The sequence below is a fragment of the Mobula birostris genome, chromosome 26, assembly GCF_030028105.1.
Source record: "Mobula birostris isolate sMobBir1 chromosome 26, sMobBir1.hap1, whole genome shotgun sequence".
Taxonomy (NCBI): domain Eukaryota; kingdom Metazoa; phylum Chordata; class Chondrichthyes; order Myliobatiformes; family Myliobatidae; genus Mobula; species Mobula birostris.
The window spans coordinates 31,605,268-31,627,375 of record NC_092395.1 but is presented as its reverse complement, the minus strand read 5'-3'; the positions used below and the strand labels follow the sequence as shown (position 1 = coordinate 31,627,375).

Genomic DNA, 22,108 nt, shown 5'->3' with positions numbered 1-22,108 from the left:
AATTTGGTGACATTCTGTATAAGAAACAAGTTTAGGGTTATGAAATAGGGGTTTCAGACTGGGAGAGGAGTCATCCTGAAGGGATCCCACCAAATTTCAATTTGACATTTAATTCGGTTTATTATTCAAGGCACTAACTTGCGTTCAGAAATTCATTACAAAGTGATTTAGTTTGAAGATGATTCAATCAAAAAAGGGAATCATTATCAGTAGCACAAATACAGAATTAATTAGATAAAATATTTGGATAGAACACACATGATTTAATATGGAAATAGAAAGCCACAGGGTTAAATTATTAGATTAGTTTTCTTTAAACAGAGAAGGTTAGAGGACAATGTAACTGAGGTGTTTAAAAACAATTAATGGATTTGTTGGAGTAGTTCCTCAACAGTTGTAGTAATCCAGAATATGTAAGTAAAATCTTCAGATTAGTACTAGACAGCCCAGGAGTGATATTGGAAGGCACTTCTTCACACAAACATTTTGGAAACATGGAATTTCCAAGCTCAGAATAGCTGGTGATCAATTACATAGGTAGATTGATGAATTTTTGCTGGCAGGAGTCTAAAGGTAATTGAGGTGAACAGCCGAGGACTGGTAAGGTCTTGCTGAGTGATGGAAAAAGTCATAGGGATGAGAAGTGTCCTTGCTGTGTGAATATATCCAAACATAGAGGGAGCCCCAGGTAGAGCACAGTTAACCAAAATCTTGCACCAATTACAAAGTAAATCGTCTGCAGAACTTGCACTGGATAAGTATGATAAAATGTTTTGAATGGTAATCCATGCTCATGACTACATTGTGGCTTGCAATCAGCTGCTTGCTGTTTCAAAAGTGATGCAATGTTCTTCTTCACTTGCACTTATAACACACAGCTTCAGACTACATGAACAACGCATCTCGACTCTACTCACCCACACAGGCTCCACTAAGTGACAACTTAAAGCCCGGGGAGCACTCGCAGCGGTAACTGCCTGGGATGTTGATGCAGTCTGCATTCCTCTGGCATAGGTTATCCCCGTTGGTGCACTCATCGATATCTACCCCAAAACAACAGGCAAAGAGAGGATTTTTATTGTTCATCATGAAAACATCATACCAGAGACAAAAGCTGAAGTAAGGCAACTGGTTACCTTCACAGATCAGGAACACATTGTTGTAGCTAAATCCCATTGGGCACTCACAGCGGAAGTTTCCAATCTGGTTAATACAGACACCATTTGCACAAATGCCTGGTATTTCCCGACACTCATCAATATCTGCACATGGAATAGACACAGGGATTACTGTTGAAGTTCATTTCCAGCATTGTTCAGTTCATCTGCAATAATGTTACCCCAAACCCACATAGAGTCATACAGCATGGATACAAGTTCTTTGTTTGGCCCATATCCTTTGGAATATTTCCTGTCCAAAAGTCTTCTAGACATTTTTGTTCTCATTCCATATATTTACCACCTTCTGTAAAATAAAAGTTGCCTCTCAAGTTCCTATTAAATTCACTTTAAACGTAAGCCCTCTAATTCTTGATTTCCCCAATTCTGGGGAAACGTTTGAGTGCATTCACCCTATCTCTGCACCTAATGATTTTATACACCTCATGGTACAAAAAGCCAGCAGATTGTATGTGGTTCAGTGCGACCTGCATTGCTATTAAAGTTCAATCAAAATTAAAACTATTTATTTAAGAAAGAATGGTTTTCCATGATCATTTACCTGTCCAATTTTATGCTTAAACATGGTCTTAACAGTAAATAATTTAAGAGGTTTGCTGAGATCCTTCATGTTTTAAGGAGAATGTGGCAAGGTGATTGAAGTTTATCTTTGCAAACAACAGGAATTCTGAAGTTTATCTTTGCTCAGGTCTATCTCTGATCTAAGATGTCATGCCCAATATTCAGAAAGTTTTTGTTGACTTTACTTGAGTTGGTTGGATGGAGCTTTCAATGTTTTAGGAACAGCTTCTTCCTTTACACCATTAAATTTCTGAATGGTCCATGAATCCATGAATGTTACTTTCTTATTTCTATTTTGCTCCATTTATTTATTTTGTGACTTACAGTAATTTTTGTGTCTTGCACTGTCCTACTGCCACAAAACAACAAATTCCACAACATATGTCAATGATAATATACCTGTTTCTGAATCTGAAGGATAACTTAAGGTTACTTTCAAAGGTAATTTTATCAGTACGGTGAATTAACCTACACACTGAAGACTAAAGGACTCCCAACCAGCTCTAGAAAATAAATCCAGGGCAGAACGGCTTCATAAATATCTAACTAACACTGTCTTTCTGCCACAGACATTGGTACAGGTCCCTAAACTGATGTCTGCATTCTCCTACAGGCACTCTCCCTGCTCTGAAAACTATGCGGTATAACAAGGCAGGGTTGAAATGTCTCCTTACGTGCCAGAATTACAAGAAAGAATAAATGGATTGGTCGTGCTTTAAACTGCTTAGATTGAACTGCACTGACCAGCCAATAGATAAAATTCTCTTTAAACTTTTAGCACAGTTCCTTCAAGCTTCAAGATGTGGTGCCAATTTAGGAACAGCTTTACTCTGAAATTTTCATGACCAGCCAGCTGCAGTCATTGCAGAGAGTTGCCAGCACTCACCAACTGGCTTGCCGGTGTGAATGTCAATGATGAAACCTGGAGCCTGATTCCCACAGAGGAGCTGGTATTGAGCTGCAAGAGAAAATCAGTCAATTATTTCACCTCAGACGTGTTAACACTCACAGTCACTAATGCGTTGTTGATGCAATCTGCGAACAGTCATAATACTGGCAGAACACTATCACCACCTATACATCGTTCATTACCACCCACACACTGACCATCACATTTCACATACACCGTTATCCTCACTGTCCTTAGCACTGATCACCTGAATTCACACCGCTGCCCAGAAGTATGCTCAGCATTATCCAAACCCCTATTGAAACTTGTTTTTGAGAAGTATGTAATACATGTCCTTCTTTTGCCCTCCCCATGACCCATATCTGACCCCCGACTCACATGTGGCTGGGGTTGGACAGGGTTCACATGGCTTGTTCCAGCCTTTGCCCACATTGTAGGAGCAGCAGCACATCTTCTTGGTCATGTTGAATGACAGCTCGTTCTCACATGTGTCATTGAAGTTGCGGTAGCAGACACTCTTCCTCATATCTGGTACAATTCAGAACAGAAATGTAGTTATACCAGCCCAGAGAAAGTGACACCCAGTTCTCAATCTGTAGCTGAGAGCCAAACCCACCTTAGAAATAAACCATGATACATAGCATACCCAGCTTTGTTACTTGGGTACCAGGACTAAGTAGGTGGCTATATTGATTTTCCCATAATACTTATGGAAGGCCTAAATCTCCTTGCCCCTCCAGCACTGTTCTCTCCTTTAGAATCTGTAAAACAGACCCCAGATCTTTGGCTTGTTGTCAAACTTTGTCTACTGATATACCAGTGATGTGCCTGAAAAACATTTGGCACTGTTTGTGCTTTAATCGTATTGTTTCCCTCAGTTGTCCGTTCACTTTCTGAGGCCACATTGTGGTGGAAAAGGTTGAGGTGGGAGCAGATCTTGCAATATTTATTGTCATGGTTTCACTGCGATAGAGAAGCAGGCCTTTCAAGTCCAACAAGTCTAACTATCAAAAACCAATTTACACTAATCCTATGCAAATCTTATTTTATTCCCCCCATACACTCCCATCAACACCTTTCAGACGCTACCTCTCACTATACACTCCAGAAGCAACCTACAGTGGCTAATTAGCCAATCAAGCCTCATGGACTTTGTTGTGGGGGGAGAAAGTAGAGCAATAAGAGGAAACTGACAGGGAGAATGTGCAGACTCACATAGATGTACAGGTTAGGATTGAACCAGGGTCAGTGGAACTGTGGGGGGGGGTGGGCGGGGCAGGTTGGGGGTAGCAGCTGTATCTGATGCACCATGGTGTAGCAAAGTGTAGGTCGGTGCTCAAGTTTTGTTCCATTAAGTGGGGGAAGGAAATTTTATATGTTAAATCTCCTACCCTTACTGGAGTATTATGTACAATTTTAGTCAATGTACTCAAAAAAGTTATACTTGCTGTAAAGGGAGTACAGATCGGTCCTTGGGATGGTGGGTCTACAGTGAAACTGGAGACTTCGTATGGCAGGAATCTATTCTTGACTTGAGAAGAACGGGAGGTGACCTTGTTGAAACACACAAAATCCTTTAGATGTCCTGGCATGGTAAACACCGGGAGGATATTTTTCCCGTTAAGGAGTCTAGAGCTAGTAGTCAGTTTCAGAATAAGAGTGGGCACTTAGGAGAGAAATGAGAGTGTTGATTCTTTGCAGCTCTCCGCTTGTGAAGGTTGTTATAGATTGTGTTGAAGAGGGACTGATGTATTTTTGGATATGAAAGGAATCAAAAGTTCTGGCTAAACGGTGCAGAAAAAATGTATGGAGCAGAAGTCCAGCCATGATCTTGTTGAATGGTGGAGGACACTCCAGGGATAGTGTGGACCCTCTCCAATTTCTTATGTACCCTTGTACCATATCATAACAATATTGTTAGCAGAAAATTCTGGCTTAGCCATCCTTGCTTGGGTACAAAGGACGGGGATTAAGGCTTCTGACTTTCTGTGTCAAGGTTATAATGTGTTTCCTTGTTGTGAGTGAGAACCCCTCACCAATACCTCAAAGTTAGCAACAGGTGAATTTCTACTTGATATATTGGCTAAAATCATAAGACCATAAGACATAGGAGCATCGAGTCTGCTCTGCCATTCAATCATGGCTGATACTTTTTTCCACTCCTCAACCCCATTCCCTGGTCTTCTCCCTGTAATCTCTGATGCCATGTCCAATTAAGAACCTATCCATCTCTGCCTTAAATACACCCAACAACCTGGCCTCCACAGCTGCCTGTGGTAATAAATTCCACAAATTCATCACCCTCTGGCTAAAGAAATTTTTCTGCATCTCTGTTTTAAATGGACACCTCTCTATCTCAAAGGTGTGCCCTCTTGACCTAGACTACCCTCACCATGGGAAACATCCTTTCCACATCTACCCTGTCTAGCCCTTTCAAATCGACCTACAACTGGTTAAAAAGAAATAAAGTTCTGCCTTAGAATGTACTTTTGGCAAAAATTCACTGTGCTATAAGGGGATGCAAACTAAAAAAAACGTTAATACTGTTTTGACGTGATACTCTAGGTGAATGACAGACTACCATAGAGAAATCCTACTAATTGCTCATATCTTTCAAATGTCCATCAACAGCTGAGTATTCATTTTTTGCTTACCTACACTATAGATAATTTACAGAGGTTAATCAGCTTACTGGCATGTGTTAAGAATGTAGAAAAAAATCAGAGAACCTGCAAGGAACTCCACGGTCATGGGAACTGCATGGGAACTCTATGGGAACTCCACATAGACAGCACTGGAGATCAGGATTGAACCTGGGGCAATGGAGTTCTGAGTTTGCAGCTCTAACTGCTCAGCTACTATACTTTCTGTTAATATCTGGATTTTAGTGAAGGGTTTAAATGTGTGAGCAAATATTTCGAGCAACCCAACAAATATGAATCGCATCATACCAATTTGAAGGATTATGTATGCGAATACTATGTTATCACGGCCTCTATAGAGCAGTGGTAGATATATGAGTGAATGCTATCACCAGATTTCTACAATGGCATGCTGTGATGCATTGAAAAGTATGGATGAGTGAAAACTATCATGAAAGTACTCTCTACATAAAATTGAACTGTACAGGAGTGAGTACTACATATAAGTGAACACTACACGCTATAAATAAGTTAGAACAATAATAACAACATCTAGGTGGCAGCTAGATGGGAATTTCAGCTATACACAAGTGGAGGCTATGCAGTAAAGTATTCGTTACTCACAAATTATCTTTACCCAGCAAGTAAAAGTGTTCATCAAACACAAGGCCTTGTCCAGTACAGGTATGTGTTACCTGTGGAAAATTACAGGCTGTCCTTTTTCTATTGATTTTCAGTAGATGCTAATTGTAAATTGTAGACTGATTTCTCTAGGGTAAAGAGAGATGGTCAGCTTATGTTTACAGTCTATAGCTGCTTTCATTGATCTGTTACATTTTAGAGGTTTCTGAAAATATTACATCTCTCATGAATTATGGAGGTATTAATTTCACTATAAAATTTTAGGATGATATTCTTAACTACATCGCTATTTCAAATTAAATTAATAGACCATTAGTCCTGCAAATAAAACTGACTCTGGTTTTGATCAATGCCTGTTTTTGCAAATTTTTCTGAAAATATAGTCTTACCCATACAGTTATTTCCTCCATTGACCTGCATGTACTCTGGAGGGCAGACACAGGTATAGTTGCCCAAGGTATTGTAGCATGTTCCAGGCCCACAGATCCCAATGTGGGTGGTGCACTCATCGATATCTAAATAAAAATAACCCAGTTACAATTAATTAAGTTCTGTTGACAAAGGGTCAAAGAGAGGATTAGAGGGTTGAGGAGGATGAGGGTTATATGGATTTTTAAAGAGCATTTGATAGGATGCGACATAACAGAATGATAGTGGCCCAGTTGGATATGAGTTGATAGAGGAGCAGAAAGTTTTGTTGAACAAGTAGATTGCTACGGCTTATATAAAATGACTAGGTATTAGAGGTTGAAGTTCTAGGGATCATTGAGGTATGCTTATTGTAAAATATAAAAGATGGCTGAATATTGCAAATATTTTTATTGATAAAGATTGTAGAGGACAAGGTAAACTGACAATTTACTCATGAAACAGCAAAGACATATACTTCGGAAAATTTTAGTATCAAAAGAAGATATGTTTGAAATGTTTCAAAATTTTAAATGGAGATCTGGAGGATAGGGTCCTTGATCTGCAGATACACAAGATGACGGGGAGGGGCAAATAGGATGGCCTTGTCAGTGATGCTCAGTTTCCAAAAATTAATAACTATAAAACATAATAAACAGCTAAAGGCATGATAACTGTAGCCCTCAGAATACAAAATCAAGGTGTTTTGAATGTTGGAGCATTTGTTAGGATATAGTAAATATTCAAGATTCAGGATTGCTTATTGTCAATCGTCCATACACAAGTGTAAAGGAGAATGAAATGATTGTCACTCCAGATCCAATGCAGCATTAAAAAAAACACACTGAGCATAAAGAACACAGTAAATATAAATATCTAAGGTTAGCTTCTACATGTAGACTGATTCAATGTCCATAATAAAAACAATGGGAAGAGTGCACTTGTGTTATTGGATTAATTTTCATCAGTATTGAGAAGGTTAAGAGCATTAGAAAGCTCTGTCAAGACCATGAGTGACAGACTATTTCCACTGGTCATGAATACAATTAAGGTAAGCAAAAATATTAAGAGATATTAAACAAGTCTTCATACAGAGCATAATTTCTTTACCACCATTATTTTTAAAAATTAGCTATACATTCAAAAAGGAGAAATAAACCTGGCTTTAATTTGACAGGCTAATGAATAAGAACATCTGGGAATATTCAGTAACTTGGGCAGTATCTGTGAACAGGGAAACAAAGTTAAACTTTAGGTTGATTAGGTGACTTATATAGAGCAATAGGACAGACCAAATGGTCTATTCCTGTTATAATTTCTATTGTACTATGAAAAAGAGAACTCCAGAGTTTCAGATTATACTGAAAAAGAAATTAAGATAGAGATAATTGAAAATAAAGTGGATGGGAATGGGAAGAGAGAGTCAGTCTAGAAAGGTAGGGGACAGGAAGGTGCCAGGAATAGGACTCAAAAGAAGTAGGAAATGGCACTGGAATTAAAGTTTTGGGGAAAAGGCAGGTCGATGAAGCTGGGTTCACAGCCAGTTCAGTCACAATCTTAATGAACGGCAGAGTAAGCTTAATGGGTCAATTGTTGCTCCTATTTCTAACAAATTAAGGTGCATAAACTTTAGTCTTTAGTCAAATAGTGTATTTAATATTACATACAAACTGAAAACAAAACAGACCAATCAGTCACAGGAGTTAGAATTGCTGTTACTAATGAATTAAACTTCTAGGCAGTTAGAACTATATTACAAAAAAAGAGAGCAGATTTTTATAATAATGCAGCCGTCTTCCTGATTCACGAATTGTTAAGTAGCAGTCCATTCTCACCTTCACAAATACGGGTATCCTCATTCAGGTAGTAGCCAGCTGGGCACTCACACTGGAAACTTCCAAATGTGTTGACACAATTTCCACCTTGGCACAGGCCTGGTAGTTCCTGACACTCATCAATATCTGTAGAGAAAATCCAGCAATCATACTACAGTCTACATCATGCCAGTTTGTTAATAATGGAATTGCAATTAAAATGGCTGACTTACCCTCTAGGATGACAGTGATGGGGTTTGGTCTGAAACCTTCTCCTCCTGGACAGAGTGTCTTGTACTCAGCTGCAATAGAATACTTGTGATAAATATTTGTCCAAAATAAATATGTCCATTAATAAGTTCAAATTCATGATTAATTATCATTCAGCCATGCATGAACATAGCCAAACAAAACAGCGTTTCAATCACACATGAATATAGCCAAACCAAAAAGCATTCCTGCAAAACACGTTACAAACAGCACATAGCATGTAGCACAAATAGCACTTATGGTTATGGATTCTGGAAAACATACAGTCACAAAGAAAAAAAAATGTAGCCCAAGCCCCTGAGTGGCAACACTGTAGATTTATTGGAAGTTATCCCGGTCCAGCTTGTTCTTCCACTGTGCGAACACCAGTGGGGTTAACCCCCAGCCACTGGAGATTCCAGTGCGCCCCACAGAGGCTCCCCCACACTGGCTTGGCGTCTCCTCTCCTGGTTGGCTGCAACAGGTGACCCCATGGCCTTGGCCTAGTCCTCACCACAACGTAGCTCCCCCACCTTCGGTCTTGCCAATGAACCAGTGAACTGGACTTGCAGTATTTTACATTCCCCCAATGTCCAACAGGGTCATGCGATCCTGTTAAAAATGTTCAAGACAATCACTTGCACCAGTTGCTGGACTGCATTTCTTCTCGGCACAGCGGCATACAACTAGGTGACAACACAACAACGGTACGCAAAAAAGTCCAGCTCCATCACTATGGAGCAACTCGCTGATGGGATAATCCTGCAGTATTTGATATTCTGAGTATCCAGCTGTTACTTGTGATCGTAAAACGGATGTACAGAACGAACAAATACACCTTTAGTTGGACCCGGAGTGGCTGCTGCTTCTGAGCGCCCCACCATTTTACTGGAAAACTATTAGGTGGCAGATTCTCCCTCATCTCCAATCCTCAGTTTGCAATTTGTATGTCTATCACATCTCTAACCTTCTACAGTATATTTCTTTCAGCTTTCATGTTCATTCCCCTGATAATCTTTGATAATTCAATTGCATTGTTCCTTTGATCCTCACTCAGCTTTGAAATAGTGATCACAGTTGTCATTTGAATAGCTATAAAATGGGTTCAGCCATTACACCAATGCTTTGTCTGTTTGTGTCAGTAACTCACACTAAAAGAATTGAGGTTCAAGAGGATGATTGCTGCTCACCAGATGAAGAAGCATGTTGGTTACTGGCTGGTGAAGTACTGCAGAGTATATATTTAGCTAAGTCTCTGGGATATTGAGGGTGGTTTTGCTCCACCTTACAGTAATCACTAACTCAGCAAGAGTCAAACATTATCTGACCAGATGGGAGGTTGTTGCTGCTTGATTTCACTCTAAATTTTCTGCAATAACCATGGCTGACTGGAACACACAAAGGTAGTTAGTTTGTGCAGCATGTGGCAGTGATTACATCCCACTGTTCTTCCATGAAACACAAGACCATAAAACATGGGAGCAGCCTACCTGTTTCCTCAACACTACCTGCCCCTCCATCAATCTTCGTATCATCTGCAGACTTGGCAACAAAGCCATCTACTCCATCATCTAAATCATTGATATACAGCGTAAAAAGAAGCGGTCACAACACTGATCCCTGCGGAACGCCATTAGTCACTGGCAGCCAACCAGACAAGGATCCTTTTATCCCCACATCTAGAAGGAGTCATTTCCTGCACCTTGATATCAACTATCTAACATCTCTGAGCTGGACTCACTAGGATGAAGTAGCTGAAAGGTATGGGCTGCACTTACTTGAGTTGACAGGAGGGCAGAATTCGCAGGGGTTTCCCCAAGCTCTTCCCAAGGAGCAGCAACACGAGGCCCGAGTGACGCCAACACCAATCTCTGCACTGCATGAAATGCCACCGTCTCCCCTTGCCAATGTCTCCAGGAAGCAGTTACCAACTCGAGTGTCTGGAATAAAGAAAAGCACAAGCAGTAAATATGGCCTGTGGCCATTACATATACAGAAGAAATGCATGAATCACAGAATATTACTCAGAATGCAGACATACCCAAAAAGAACGAGATTCACCCAATATTTCTTTCAAGGCAACATCTGCAGTGTTTCACACTGTTGTCAGTGTGGTTCTCACTGCCCTAAATAATAAATGAAGGAACCCTTCACATTTTAGCCTTCTAACTGCTTGCTTCTGATGAGAGGTCTTTGAACTGAAATGTAAACTGTTTCCTTCTCCAGGGTTATCAACCTCACAGAAGAAATTGAGCCACCTGTTCCCACACTACCATTTCAATACAGTGAAGGATTTTTGCTTATTTGAAACACACTCTTTTAAGAGGAGCACTGGGGAACAGAAATCCTCAAACACCACTGTGTGATCTCAAACCTTGGCTGGGGGGAGGAATCTGACGCGTGTGAAACAAAAGCAGCTCAGACATAAAGTGTAGAACGATAAGGCTGGTTGTCACTAAGGCAAAGCTTTGCTCTCGCAGATGGGACAATTACCAATGGACGTGAGGAGGTCAGAAATGAACCATAGTGAAGGAGGGATGAGTGAATAGTAGGATACTTATTCACAAAGGGTTATTTGGTTGCTTTCCCTCAGAAGATTATAACTGGACAGAGATGGTCAGAGGAACAGCACTAAAATGAGTAGGGCTGACTTCATGGTTCAATATTGTACTTGGTGAAGATGAAGTATTGTGCACCCCAGAAGGTAGGGGGTGAGTTCTGAATTGTATCTGGTACCTTTTTATTTTTGAAACAAGTTATAAGATTTAATAACCCCCCCCTCATCAAGCAGGAATAATATGTGGAGAAAGTTCATAAGGTGCACAGTCTGAAAAATCAGGTGTGATTCAATTGAGGGACTACCGCTTTGCAGGATATTAACATTCTATTCCTAAGGAAACCCTGTGATATGAATATAGTGGTTGGGTATCCCTAAGGACCCTCCTGAACACGCAGAGCTGCTGATTTCCTTCGGTCCTTGCCAGATTCTATAATTTGTGCCTTTGTTTTCATAGAACCTTTGAATGCTAAATAACCCAAAAGCTAAAGGGCTACTTACCCACACAACCGACCCCTGTGGGGTTCAGCTCGAAATCTGTGGGGCAGTTACATAAGTAGCCGCCGGGGGTGTTCACGCAAAGGCCATTGATACAGTTGACTGGATCGGCACATTCATTGATATCTGTGAATGTAATCCAAACAAGCTTTAATCAATGATTTATCCAGCTCATTAAATTATTCATAAACAATGATTTTTTTATCCATCACTGTCTATGTTCTAAAACACAACCCCACCTTTTAATGCATAGTCCCTTGTATGATTACTTAATCTATGGATCATAGTACTGATCTGACTGATTTGGCTTTTTTAATATTTACTACAAAGTTCAGAGGACACACAATTAGGTAACTTCATTAAGAAAATATGAGAACACATAAGTTTACAAGAAAGCTCATGAGACAGAACAACTCACCAGTTATTGGTTTAAGATATATAGGATAGGACCAGCATGCTGCTAATATTACATTTACTGAAAGAGATTATTGCTTAGTTCCAGTAATTAAACTTTTGCCAGAACTACAGTTTCAGTCTTACAATTGCTCACTGATTAATTAAAGGCCTGTGTTGCATTTTATTTGTTTACCTGCACTGAACTTTTTCTGCAGCTGCAACACTTTTCTACATTCTTTTTTACTACCTTCATGTGCTTATGCACACCATATTTGCCTGGAAGGCATGCAAACAATGGCTTTTCAGAGTGTCTTGGTATACGTGACAATAGTAAATTCCTGCTCCTAAGCTTCAAGTTCCAGAGTGTCAACATCTTTGGAGATCCATCCTAGGTCCAAGTGATTATACGTCATTAGGAGTTTGAAATTTACTGTCACCAAAGTCTCTAGCAAATTGTACAGGCGTATCATGGGGTTGGTATGGAGGTGCACAGGATCGGAAAAGGCTGTAGAGGGTTGTAAAATTAGCCAGGTCCATCATGGGCACTAGCCTCCGCACCACCAAGGACATCCTCAATAGGCAATGCCTCAAGAATGCAGCATCCATTATTAAGACCATAAGACCATAAGACAAAGGAGCAGAAGTCGGCCATTCGGCCCATCGAGTCTGCTCCACCATTTTATCATGAGCTGATCCATTCTCCCATTTAGTCCCACTCCCCCGCCTTCTCACCATAACCTTTGATGCCCTGGCTACTCAGATACCTATCAATCTCTGCCTTAAATACACCCAATGACTTGGCCTCCACTGCTGCCCGTGGCAACAAATTAAAGACCCTCACCATCCAGGACATGCCTTTTTCTTATCCCCTGACACGCTTAATGTTTTAGGAACAGCTTCATTCCCCCTGCCATTAGGTTTCTGAATGCACCATGAACACCACCTCAATTTTTGATCTCTTTTTGCACTACTTACTTATTATTTTATATTTTGTATTCTAACTTCCCTTTTTTATGTATTGCACTGTACTGCTGCTGCAAAACAAAACATTTTAAAGTTCAAAGTACATATATGTCACCATACACGACCCTGAGATTAATTTTCTTGTGGGCATTCACAGGAAATAAAAGAAACACAAGAAAATCAATAAAAACTCCCACCCAACAGGATGGACAACAACCAACGTACAAAAAAAAACACAATTAACTGTGTGAATATAAAAGGAAAGAGAAAAAAAAGAAATAAAATTATAGTAAGTGATAAGCAATAAACACAGAAAACATGAGATGAAGAATCCTTGAAAGTGCGTCCATGGGTTATGGGAACAGTTCAGTGATGGGGTGAGTGAAGTTACCTGCTTTGATTCAATAACCTGATGGTTGTAGGGTAATAACTGTTCCTGAGCCTGGTGGTGTGGGTTCTGAGGCTCCTGTACCTTCTTCCTAATGGCAGCAGTGAAAAGAGAGCATGGCCCTGGATGACGGAGGCTGCTTTCCTGCGATAGTGCTCCATGTGGGTGAGCTCAGTAGTGGGGAGGGTTTTACCCGCGATGGACTAGGCTGCATCCACTACTTTTTGTGAGCTTTTCCAAACAAGGGCAGTGGTGTATCCACACCAGGCCATGTCACAACAATAACCCAAATTCTGATTCTAATAAACCAACAATAATAACCAATAAACCAATAACAAGGTTGAATGCCACATGTCTCCATTGTAAATATGAACTCACCTGTGCAATTGCCACCACTTCTATCCAGCTCGTAGCCATCATCACAAACACAACGGAACATTCCAGGTAGGTTCTGGCAAGTGCCAAAAACGCAAATGTTCTGAAAGGTGCATTCATCAATATCTGTAAACACATGGTAATATTAGTGGAAATGTGAAAGATAAAAATCTGACAGACTCGCAATAGTTTCTGTGCTGTTGCATCAGAGGTTGTACAGCAACCTGTGTGTATGTTCAATATTTTTCAACCTACCTGAAAAGCAAATCATTGCCAAAACCAGAATTTTTGGATACATTACATGATCTGATTTTAAGTACCCATGGGCAAAGGATTAATACTATGAGTAGTTCTATGGGTCTTTAAGTAGATTGTCCTGATATGATATTGCTATCCATTCGATTTAACTCCTCCAATCAGAGAATGCACAAAAGGAAGCCTAAACTCGGGGAGGGAGTGAAGTTGAGGTGGAAGATCCTGGTTATTGGCAGGAAGTGCTTCTCTATATTTATGCATCTATGCCTGTCAGACAGCAGCTATGCTTTAAATAATATGGCAGAACATTCAATGGAATGTGCCTGCCTTGGGACCTCAAGGTGAATCCTTTCTTCCAGCCTTACCTTGGCAAGCCCTGCTGTCTTCTGTTGGCGTGAATCCCATTTCACATTCACAGCGATATCCCCCAGGAGCATTCAGACATTGACCGTTCTCGCATAGATTCACGTTTTCTGCACACTCATCAACATCTACAGAGAAACATAGTAATAGTGTGTACCATTTACTGGTGCAAAACATACTCTTGGAGATTTGTGTAGATGATGCCCTGATACAAGGATTCCTTGCATATACAGGCTACATTGTGCTTAGGGAAATTAAAAACAATATTCTGGACAATATGCAGCAGATCAGGCAGCACCTAGAGAGAGAGAAACAGCCAACAGTTTAGGTCTGCTACATTTTGTCAGAACTGGGAAAGAGTGGTGAGATTTCCAGCATCTGAGGTTCTTCTGAATTTTTTGTGCATAGAGGAACCATTGCATATATGGGATAATATCCGGAAGTTACATTTAAGTCTCACCTGCCCTGCTTTCTGACAGTAATCTGATACATAAACTTGTTCGTGCTCCCTAGTATGGTAGGTCTGCAAATTTAGAAGAAATTGTTCAACTTCACATGGTTTATTGGGGAAACAACTACAATTAGTTCCAAGTGTTGAAGGTCCTTCCCAATGATATGGCACGTGTGTAATGGGGAAACATTTATTTATATTTGAAAATCTTATCCATTTATACGGCAGGGATCCTGGAAATAGGGATTTTCCCTATTTCAAGTGGTAGATGACCCCACTACCTTTATCCCCAGCTGTGAGGGAAACCTTGCCATTTATTGAGTGTATTCCAGTGTTGGAAGATCTTCCCATTTATCCTTCCTGTGCATGACAGTGTCATAAAATCCAACCATTTATATCCTAGTGTTGAGAAATCCACCTCATTTTTACTATAGTATATTTAAGTATAAAAATGCTCTGTGTATTGTATGTTGCTGCTGTAGTGCTCAGTATTGGAGGAAACAGAAAACTATGTCTGAGGATATAAATTATTTCATTTTGACTGGACTGGTTAGCTGTATATGAAGAATGGTACAGAAACTTGAGTAAAAGATGTTTAATTGCTTCCTGTAAATAGAGGTTTCCTCATTGTATTTTCCTGAATGACTTATTCCTTTTGGGATTTATGGCTGTGAGAAGCATTAAATGAGAATATTATCTGTTGAAACAATGGTACAGCCTAATTGGGAATGACTTAAATTGTATGAGATTTGTGTCTACAGGCAGCTCTCTCTGAATGTAATGTGGTACTTAACTGCTCTTTGTCAAAGTGAAAAATTTTCAGACTGATTTTGTTGGATAAAAATCTTTGGATACATCTGATGTTTAGAGTAAGACTCTGCTCCTTAGGTAAACTACAAGCTGGGATGAAACCTTTAAGAAATGTTGAGATATACTCCTTTCCAAATCACTGATTGCACATCAGTAAAGAAGGTCAGCAGTATCTGAGCTTTTTGTGGGATTGAGTTTAAGAGGCGAGAGGTAATGTTGCAGCTATATAGGACCCTGGTCAGACCCCACTTGGAGTACTGTGCTCTATTCTGGTCGCCTCACTACAGGAAGGACATAGAAAGGGTGCAGAGGAGATTTACAAGGATGTTGCCTGGATTGGGGAGAATGCCTTATGAGAATAGGTTGAGTGAACTCAGCCTTTTCTCCTTGGAGTGACAGAGGATGAGAGGTGACCTGATAGAGGTGTACAAGATGATGAGAGGCATTGGTCGTGTGGATAGTCAGAGGCTTTTTCCCCGGGGCTGAAATGGCTAGCACGAGAGGGCATAGTTTTAAGGTGCTTGGAAGTAGGGACAGTGGAAATGTCAGAAGTAAGTTTTTTACACAGAGAGTGGTGAGTGCGTTGAATGGGCTGCTGGTGGCGGCGGTGGAGGCGGAAACAATAGGGTCTTTTAAGAGGCTCCTGGATAGATACATGGAGCTTAGAAAAATAGAGGGCTATGGGTAAGCCTAGGTAATTTCTAAGGTAAGGACATGTTCAGCACAGCTTTGTGGGCTGAGGGGCCTGTATTGTGCTGTAGGTTTTCTATATTTATATTAATTTATTAATCAAAGTATTGAGTATAAGAGCTGGAATGTTATGATGAGGTTGTATAAGGCATTGGTGAGGCCAAATCTTGAGTATTGTGTTCAGTTTTGGTCACCAAATTACAGGAAGGATATAAATAAGGTTGAAAGAGTGCAGAGAAGGTTTACAAGGATGTTGCCAGGACTTGAGAAACTCAGTTACAGAGAAAGGTTGAATAGGTTAGGACTTTATTCCCTGGAGCGTAGAAGAATGAGGGGGAGATTTGATAGAGTTATATAAAATTATGTGGGTATAGGTAGAGTGAATGCAAGCAGGCTTTTTCCACTAAGTCAAGGGGAGAAAAAAACCAGAGGACATGGGTTAAGGGTGAGGGGGGGAAAGTTCAAAGGGAGCAGTAGGGGGGGCTTCTTCACACAGAGAGTGATAGGAGTATGGAATGAGCTGCCAGATGAGGTGGTAAATTCGGGTTCTTTTTTAACATTTAAGAATAAATTGGACAGATACATGGATGGGAGGTGTATGGAGGGATATGGTCCGTGTGCAGGTCAGTGGGACTAGGCAGAAAATGGTTCGGCACAGCCAAGAAGGGCCAAAAGGCCTGTTTCTGTGCTGTAGTTTCTATGGTTCTATGGTATGGTTCTTATCAACTACATCCCAGCATGGAACATCAATGTGTTTCAATCCACTTTTTAAGTTAAAATGAAAAAAATTCATCTTGCTACAGAATAGAAAAATCTTGCAGCACATCTCACCGCCAAGAATGGGGATTTTGAATGTAGTGTTAGGAGGTGGGCATCATGAGAACCTCTTGATTCTGGAGACAGCACAGTATACTGCTGTGAGATTAGGGGGTCACAAGGCTCTCAAAAAAGCAGAGACTCATCCCACCAGTCTAGAACTGCTCATATTCTGAGATGATGATACAACAGCTCAATGATCTCTCTTTCTCTTTCTAACTACAGTACTGTGCAAAAGACTTACACGCATATATCTAGCTAGGGTGCATAAGACGTTTGCACAGTACTGTAGTAATTTTTTATTGCACTGTACTGCTGCTGCAACAACAAAAAACGAACAAATTTAATGACGTATGTGACTGATGATAAACCTGATTCTGATATGGGTCTCTATTGTGAACTGAAGAGTGGGACGGGGGCAGGGAGAGGTTGGGAAAAGGGGAAAAGAGAGGAGAGGGAGCAGGAAGTACCAGAGAGACATTCTGTAATGATTAATAAACCAGATGTTTGGAATCAAGTGACCTTGCCTGGTGTCTCAGAACTGGGTGTGCCTGCATCTGTGCCACCCTCCACCCCAGCACTCTTTCTTTGTCACCTGTGCTACACCACCCCCGTGGCTCTCCACTCTTGCCATTTCCAACATTCTTTGCACCTGCCAGATATACAAACTTGCTCTCCGCTCTACATTGACAAATACAGCACTGTGTGAAAGCCTTAGGCATCCTAGCTGTAAATATGTGCCTAAGACTTTTCTCTCTCTCTCATATTCCCTCATCAGGATCTCATTACCTGAGCAGCTGAAGCCATCCCCACTGAAGCCATCTTTGCAGGCACAGCGGTATGAGCCTGGTGTGTTCATGCAGTTGGCGCTGGGGTTGCATTGGTGCTCTTCGGTCGCACACTCATCCAAATCTGCAACACAACAATCAAAGGTCACCAGAAGTCAAAACTCACAGTAAATCCTTCACTGTATTAGGCAGGGTTAGAATCTCCTTGATCTTCAGTGCTTGACTGCAGCACAGTCTTAAATAGTGCCCAAGTTTCTGTCATGTCTTTCGATAACCCAACAACACTAAGGTACGGCAACTCAGCAATTTCCAGCTTATATTGTTACTATTTATACCTTGCTGTGAAAATGTATTGACAGGACACCTCTCTAGCTCAGGGAAAAATTACCCAGCTTGTTAACTTGGCACAGAGATGGATTTTAACTGCAGGATACCAGGCTGCACCTGGTAGCGAGGAGGAATACATGGTGTTAAAATCTCGAGTTGTTAAGTGTTGAAAGTTTCCAAGAGTAAGCATGAAAAGCTCATCAGGGATTGGTGGGAGGTGGGTGAGTAAACAGAAAAGTTGTGATGGCTTTATTATCTCATCACCTTAAATAAGCAAATTGTGAAGTCTTGAATGCTCAAATGCTATTCAATAAATACAGCAGTACTGTCAATGAATCATGAGGGCACAATAGCCAACTCAAATGGAAGACTCAAAGAGTGAATATGCAGAAGAAGCTAACTTTACACTCACCAAAGAGTTGTAATTGCAAAGTCTGAAGCAGTAGTCTCTCTGATTTCAAAGTTTTTGCTGTTTATTTCTGAAGTACTGAGAGAACATTCCCCCGACGTGTTTTCTCTTTCTTATTGTAAAGTGGATTTGCTAAATATGATTGAACAGAAACAAAATGCCAATCACTAACGTACTCACCGATGCACTCAAGACCATCTCCAATCCATCCATCACGACATTTGCACTTGAAGCTCCCTGGCACGTTCACACAGGAGGCGTGCATGTCACAGTTGTGAGCTCCAATTTCACATTCGTCAATATCTATGAAAAAGTTAGGAGGGTCATGAGTTGCTCAAGAGCCTCTGATTACACAACATAGCAAATTTAGATTAAAATTAGGACCAAGGAACCAAACTTTGTGATATTTAATTTGATCAAAGATATAATATTCTAGAAATTCACAAGAATGTTGGAAGGGGTTCTGGATTGATGGTATTAAGACAATACCTGGGTGATATCCTAATTCATTGCCTCTTCTGTTTTAAGTGATGGCTTTATCCAACCATTCCATAACTTCACTGAGCCATTAATGTTATGACAAATTCTCAATATACTGCAAGTTAGTAGAGACAATGGCTGGCTAATGTAGGAGATCTGAAGACAGTCCATAGTCGTGAAGTCCTCCGTTTGTCGGGGTTGACGATGGATGTTGTCTGTGTGATATGCAAGCCAGGGCAGTACAATATGGAGAGCAAGCCATTGCACATCTAGCAGCTCCTGCTCTTCATGCAGCTGATGAATCCAAAGGAACAGCACAGACCAATACAGATTGCAACTAGTGGCATTTCAGGAGTTGCCAGTCAGCGTTGAACTCAACATAGGACTGCTTTAGGGAGTCCAGCTCTGAATTTTTCTTCAGGGTTTACTCAAAAGCCTTCTCCATGATTGGGTATAGCGCAAGGTGGTGCAGGTTAGAGATCAGAGTTTCTTCTCTGAGATGAGCTGCCAACCACAGCTGATGAGCCCGATCTGCCCGAAGCAACTGGTTTTAAGGCACCAGTAACCTGCCTTTGTCCCTTCTTCTTTTCGTAGAAATAGTTCCAATAGGCTTAGTAGCTAAGCGACATGTGAAGGCCAGGAGCTGAACTTGGTTGTAAGAGGCTATTTGAGACACACACCATTGGGAGCGTTTAATAGGCAGTGGAAGCTAATCACCCCTGGCTATAACAACCTTAAAGAACCCAGACAGTAGTCCATAGAGGAGTTCAGGTATATTAGTCGTTTAGAACAATAGAATTTTCTTGGCTTCTTGAAGCCCTTAACCACAGCAATCCAATCTTTCTAATGCCATAGTTCAACTTTATCCCTCTGGTTCTGCAGATCCCTTGATTTCAATTAAACAAGGGATGGTCTCAGACTTAAATAATCCTGGTGCCAAAGTATCATGCTCCTAATACATCCAAAATATGGATATTTTTCTAATTACCTACTTTAACAATTTAAACTTGATAAACCTGTTATTGGAATTAGCAACCAGAGGTAGTAGTAGTATTTTGATAATAGAGCCATAAAACAGAAGAAGAATTGGGCCATTTGGCCCATTGAGTCTGCTCTGCCATTTCATCACAGCTGATCCGTTTTCCTCTCAACCTCATTTGCCTGTCTTCTCTCCATAACCTTTCATGCCCTGACTAATCAAGAACACATCTACCTCCACTTTAAATGCACCCAGTGACCTGGTCTCCACAGACACCTGTGGCAACACAGATTCACCACCCGTTGGCTAAAGAAATTCTTCCTTATTTCTGTTCCAAATGGACGTCCCTCTACATTGAGGCTGTGCCCCCTGGTCCTAGACACCTCAAGCACATATCCTCTTCACATTCACTCTATCTAGGCCTTACAACATTTGATAAGTTTCAATGAGATCCTCCCCTCATTCTTCTAAATTCCAGCGAGTACAGTCCCAGAGCCTTCAATCACTGTTCATATGATAAGCCTTTCAATCCCAGAATCATTCTCGTGAACCTCCTCTGAACCCTCTCCAATGTCAGCACACTCTTTCTTAAAAAGCTCAAAACTGCTCACAATACTCTGAGGCCTGTACCAGTGCCTTATACAGCTTAAGCAATACACTCAATCAAAAGTAATAACCTTTTATTATTTTTGAAACCACTGAGTCATAGAGGATGAAGACAGCCCCTTCAGCCAACCGTCAAGCACCCAATTTACACCAAGCCGACACAAATTCTATTATTAATTCTCTCCACACTCCCTTCAACTCCCTCAGATTTTTTCACTCGTCTATTATTTATAATGATCAATTAACCTATTTGACCGGCACATCTTCGGGATATAGGAGGAAACTGGAAAACTCATAGGAAGCTCACAGAGTCACAGGGAGATAGACCCAGTAGCTCAGAACTGTTGGTTTCAAGCTGCAGGCTCATTTTAAGGGATTTACATTGCTTAAATATCACAGGTTTCAAAACTTTTCTATTTTGAGGGATTGGAAGGCAAAGGAAGAGGAAGGGAAGGATTGGTCTTGCAGTTAATACCATAGGACATCCAACAGTTAAAGAGCAACCACATGTCATCACTGTTGTAATGTAGGAAACATAGGCAGGGTTGGAAAGAGTAAGGCAACAGACTAGGAACAAGCTGACTTATTTGGCTGCTGATACCAGGCTGGCATCTTAAGAACGTTATTGTTTGAGTGATCGCTCTCTCTCTCCCTCGATGCTGTCAGCAGATGGTGCTGGGGCAAGGTTTAATCAATGTGGATTGGAGATCTGGACTCTAATTCAGCTTTATTGTGTGTTCTGGTTATAATTCTGGTTGCTCTTTATTGTTACTATTTTTGGGCAATTTTGAATCAGGGCGGCCTGCAGATAATCAACACTGAGCTAAAGTGTACAGAGATGTGCCTTTTGATTTTGTCTTTTATATTCTGTTTCCACGCACTTTTTTTTGTTGCCAGTTGCATGATTTTTTTGTGCCGGGGTGGGGGGAGGGCATGGGGGGAAGGGGTTTGATGTTTGATGTTTGATATTTTTGTTTGATTCCATGGTTCTCATTTGTTTCATGGCTGTCTGTGGGGAAGACAAATTTCAGGGATGTATACCAGACACGAACTTTGATAATAAATGTTCTTTGAATCTCCGAAAAATCCAGAGCAACATGTTTGGATGTGGATTTGACTGAATATTCCCCAGGCAGGGCACAGAAGGAACTCAACCCAACCTTTTAAGAGGTTTTGCCATAACTGATGTGGGAAATGGAAAATGTGACATATCATTTTCTGAGCTGGGGACACAGGGGTATTGCCAAGGCAGAAGCAAGTACATGGAAGCATTCATTGAAAGAGTGTGGACTGCAGGAAAAGGGAAGGGAGGAGCATGAAAGAAGGTCCAAGGCTTCTGAGGCTGTGATAAAATGAAGTCAAGTCAGAGACGACAAGATATAAACATATAAACAGTGAGGATGCCAGAAGGTGCAAGGCTATGTAAACCAGGACATCAGCAGCTTAAACTCAAAAATAAATTAGAAATACAATATTTGCAATACTTGTTCAAGTTCTAATTTGATTTCAGTGTAGGCTTTAATTTTTCACTTTAATGGGTCATTTTAGATGAA

General features: G+C 40.7%; 1 protein-coding gene across 2 annotated transcripts in view; it reads right to left on the bottom strand.

Annotated features, from left to right (window-relative positions):
• fbn2b (fibrillin 2b) overlaps positions 1 to 22,108 on the bottom strand; it is a 280,052-nt gene that overhangs the window by 32,474 nt on the left and 225,470 nt on the right. For both annotated transcript variants that reach the window (XM_072244683.1, XM_072244684.1), the window contains 13 exons: positions 18,671 to 18,793; positions 17,756 to 17,878; positions 14,202 to 14,327; positions 13,585 to 13,707; positions 11,463 to 11,585; positions 10,183 to 10,344; positions 8,389 to 8,457; positions 8,177 to 8,302; positions 6,323 to 6,448; positions 3,028 to 3,177; positions 2,626 to 2,697; positions 1,137 to 1,262; positions 918 to 1,043 (listed from right to left, as the gene is read on the bottom strand). In XM_072244683.1, the coding sequence (XP_072100784.1) occupies positions 918 to 1,043; positions 1,137 to 1,262; positions 2,626 to 2,697; positions 3,028 to 3,177; positions 6,323 to 6,448; positions 8,177 to 8,302; positions 8,389 to 8,457; positions 10,183 to 10,344; positions 11,463 to 11,585; positions 13,585 to 13,707; positions 14,202 to 14,327; positions 17,756 to 17,878; positions 18,671 to 18,793 (1,575 nt within the window). The remainder of the gene's footprint in view (positions 1 to 917; positions 1,044 to 1,136; positions 1,263 to 2,625; positions 2,698 to 3,027; positions 3,178 to 6,322; positions 6,449 to 8,176; positions 8,303 to 8,388; positions 8,458 to 10,182; positions 10,345 to 11,462; positions 11,586 to 13,584; positions 13,708 to 14,201; positions 14,328 to 17,755; positions 17,879 to 18,670; positions 18,794 to 22,108) is intronic.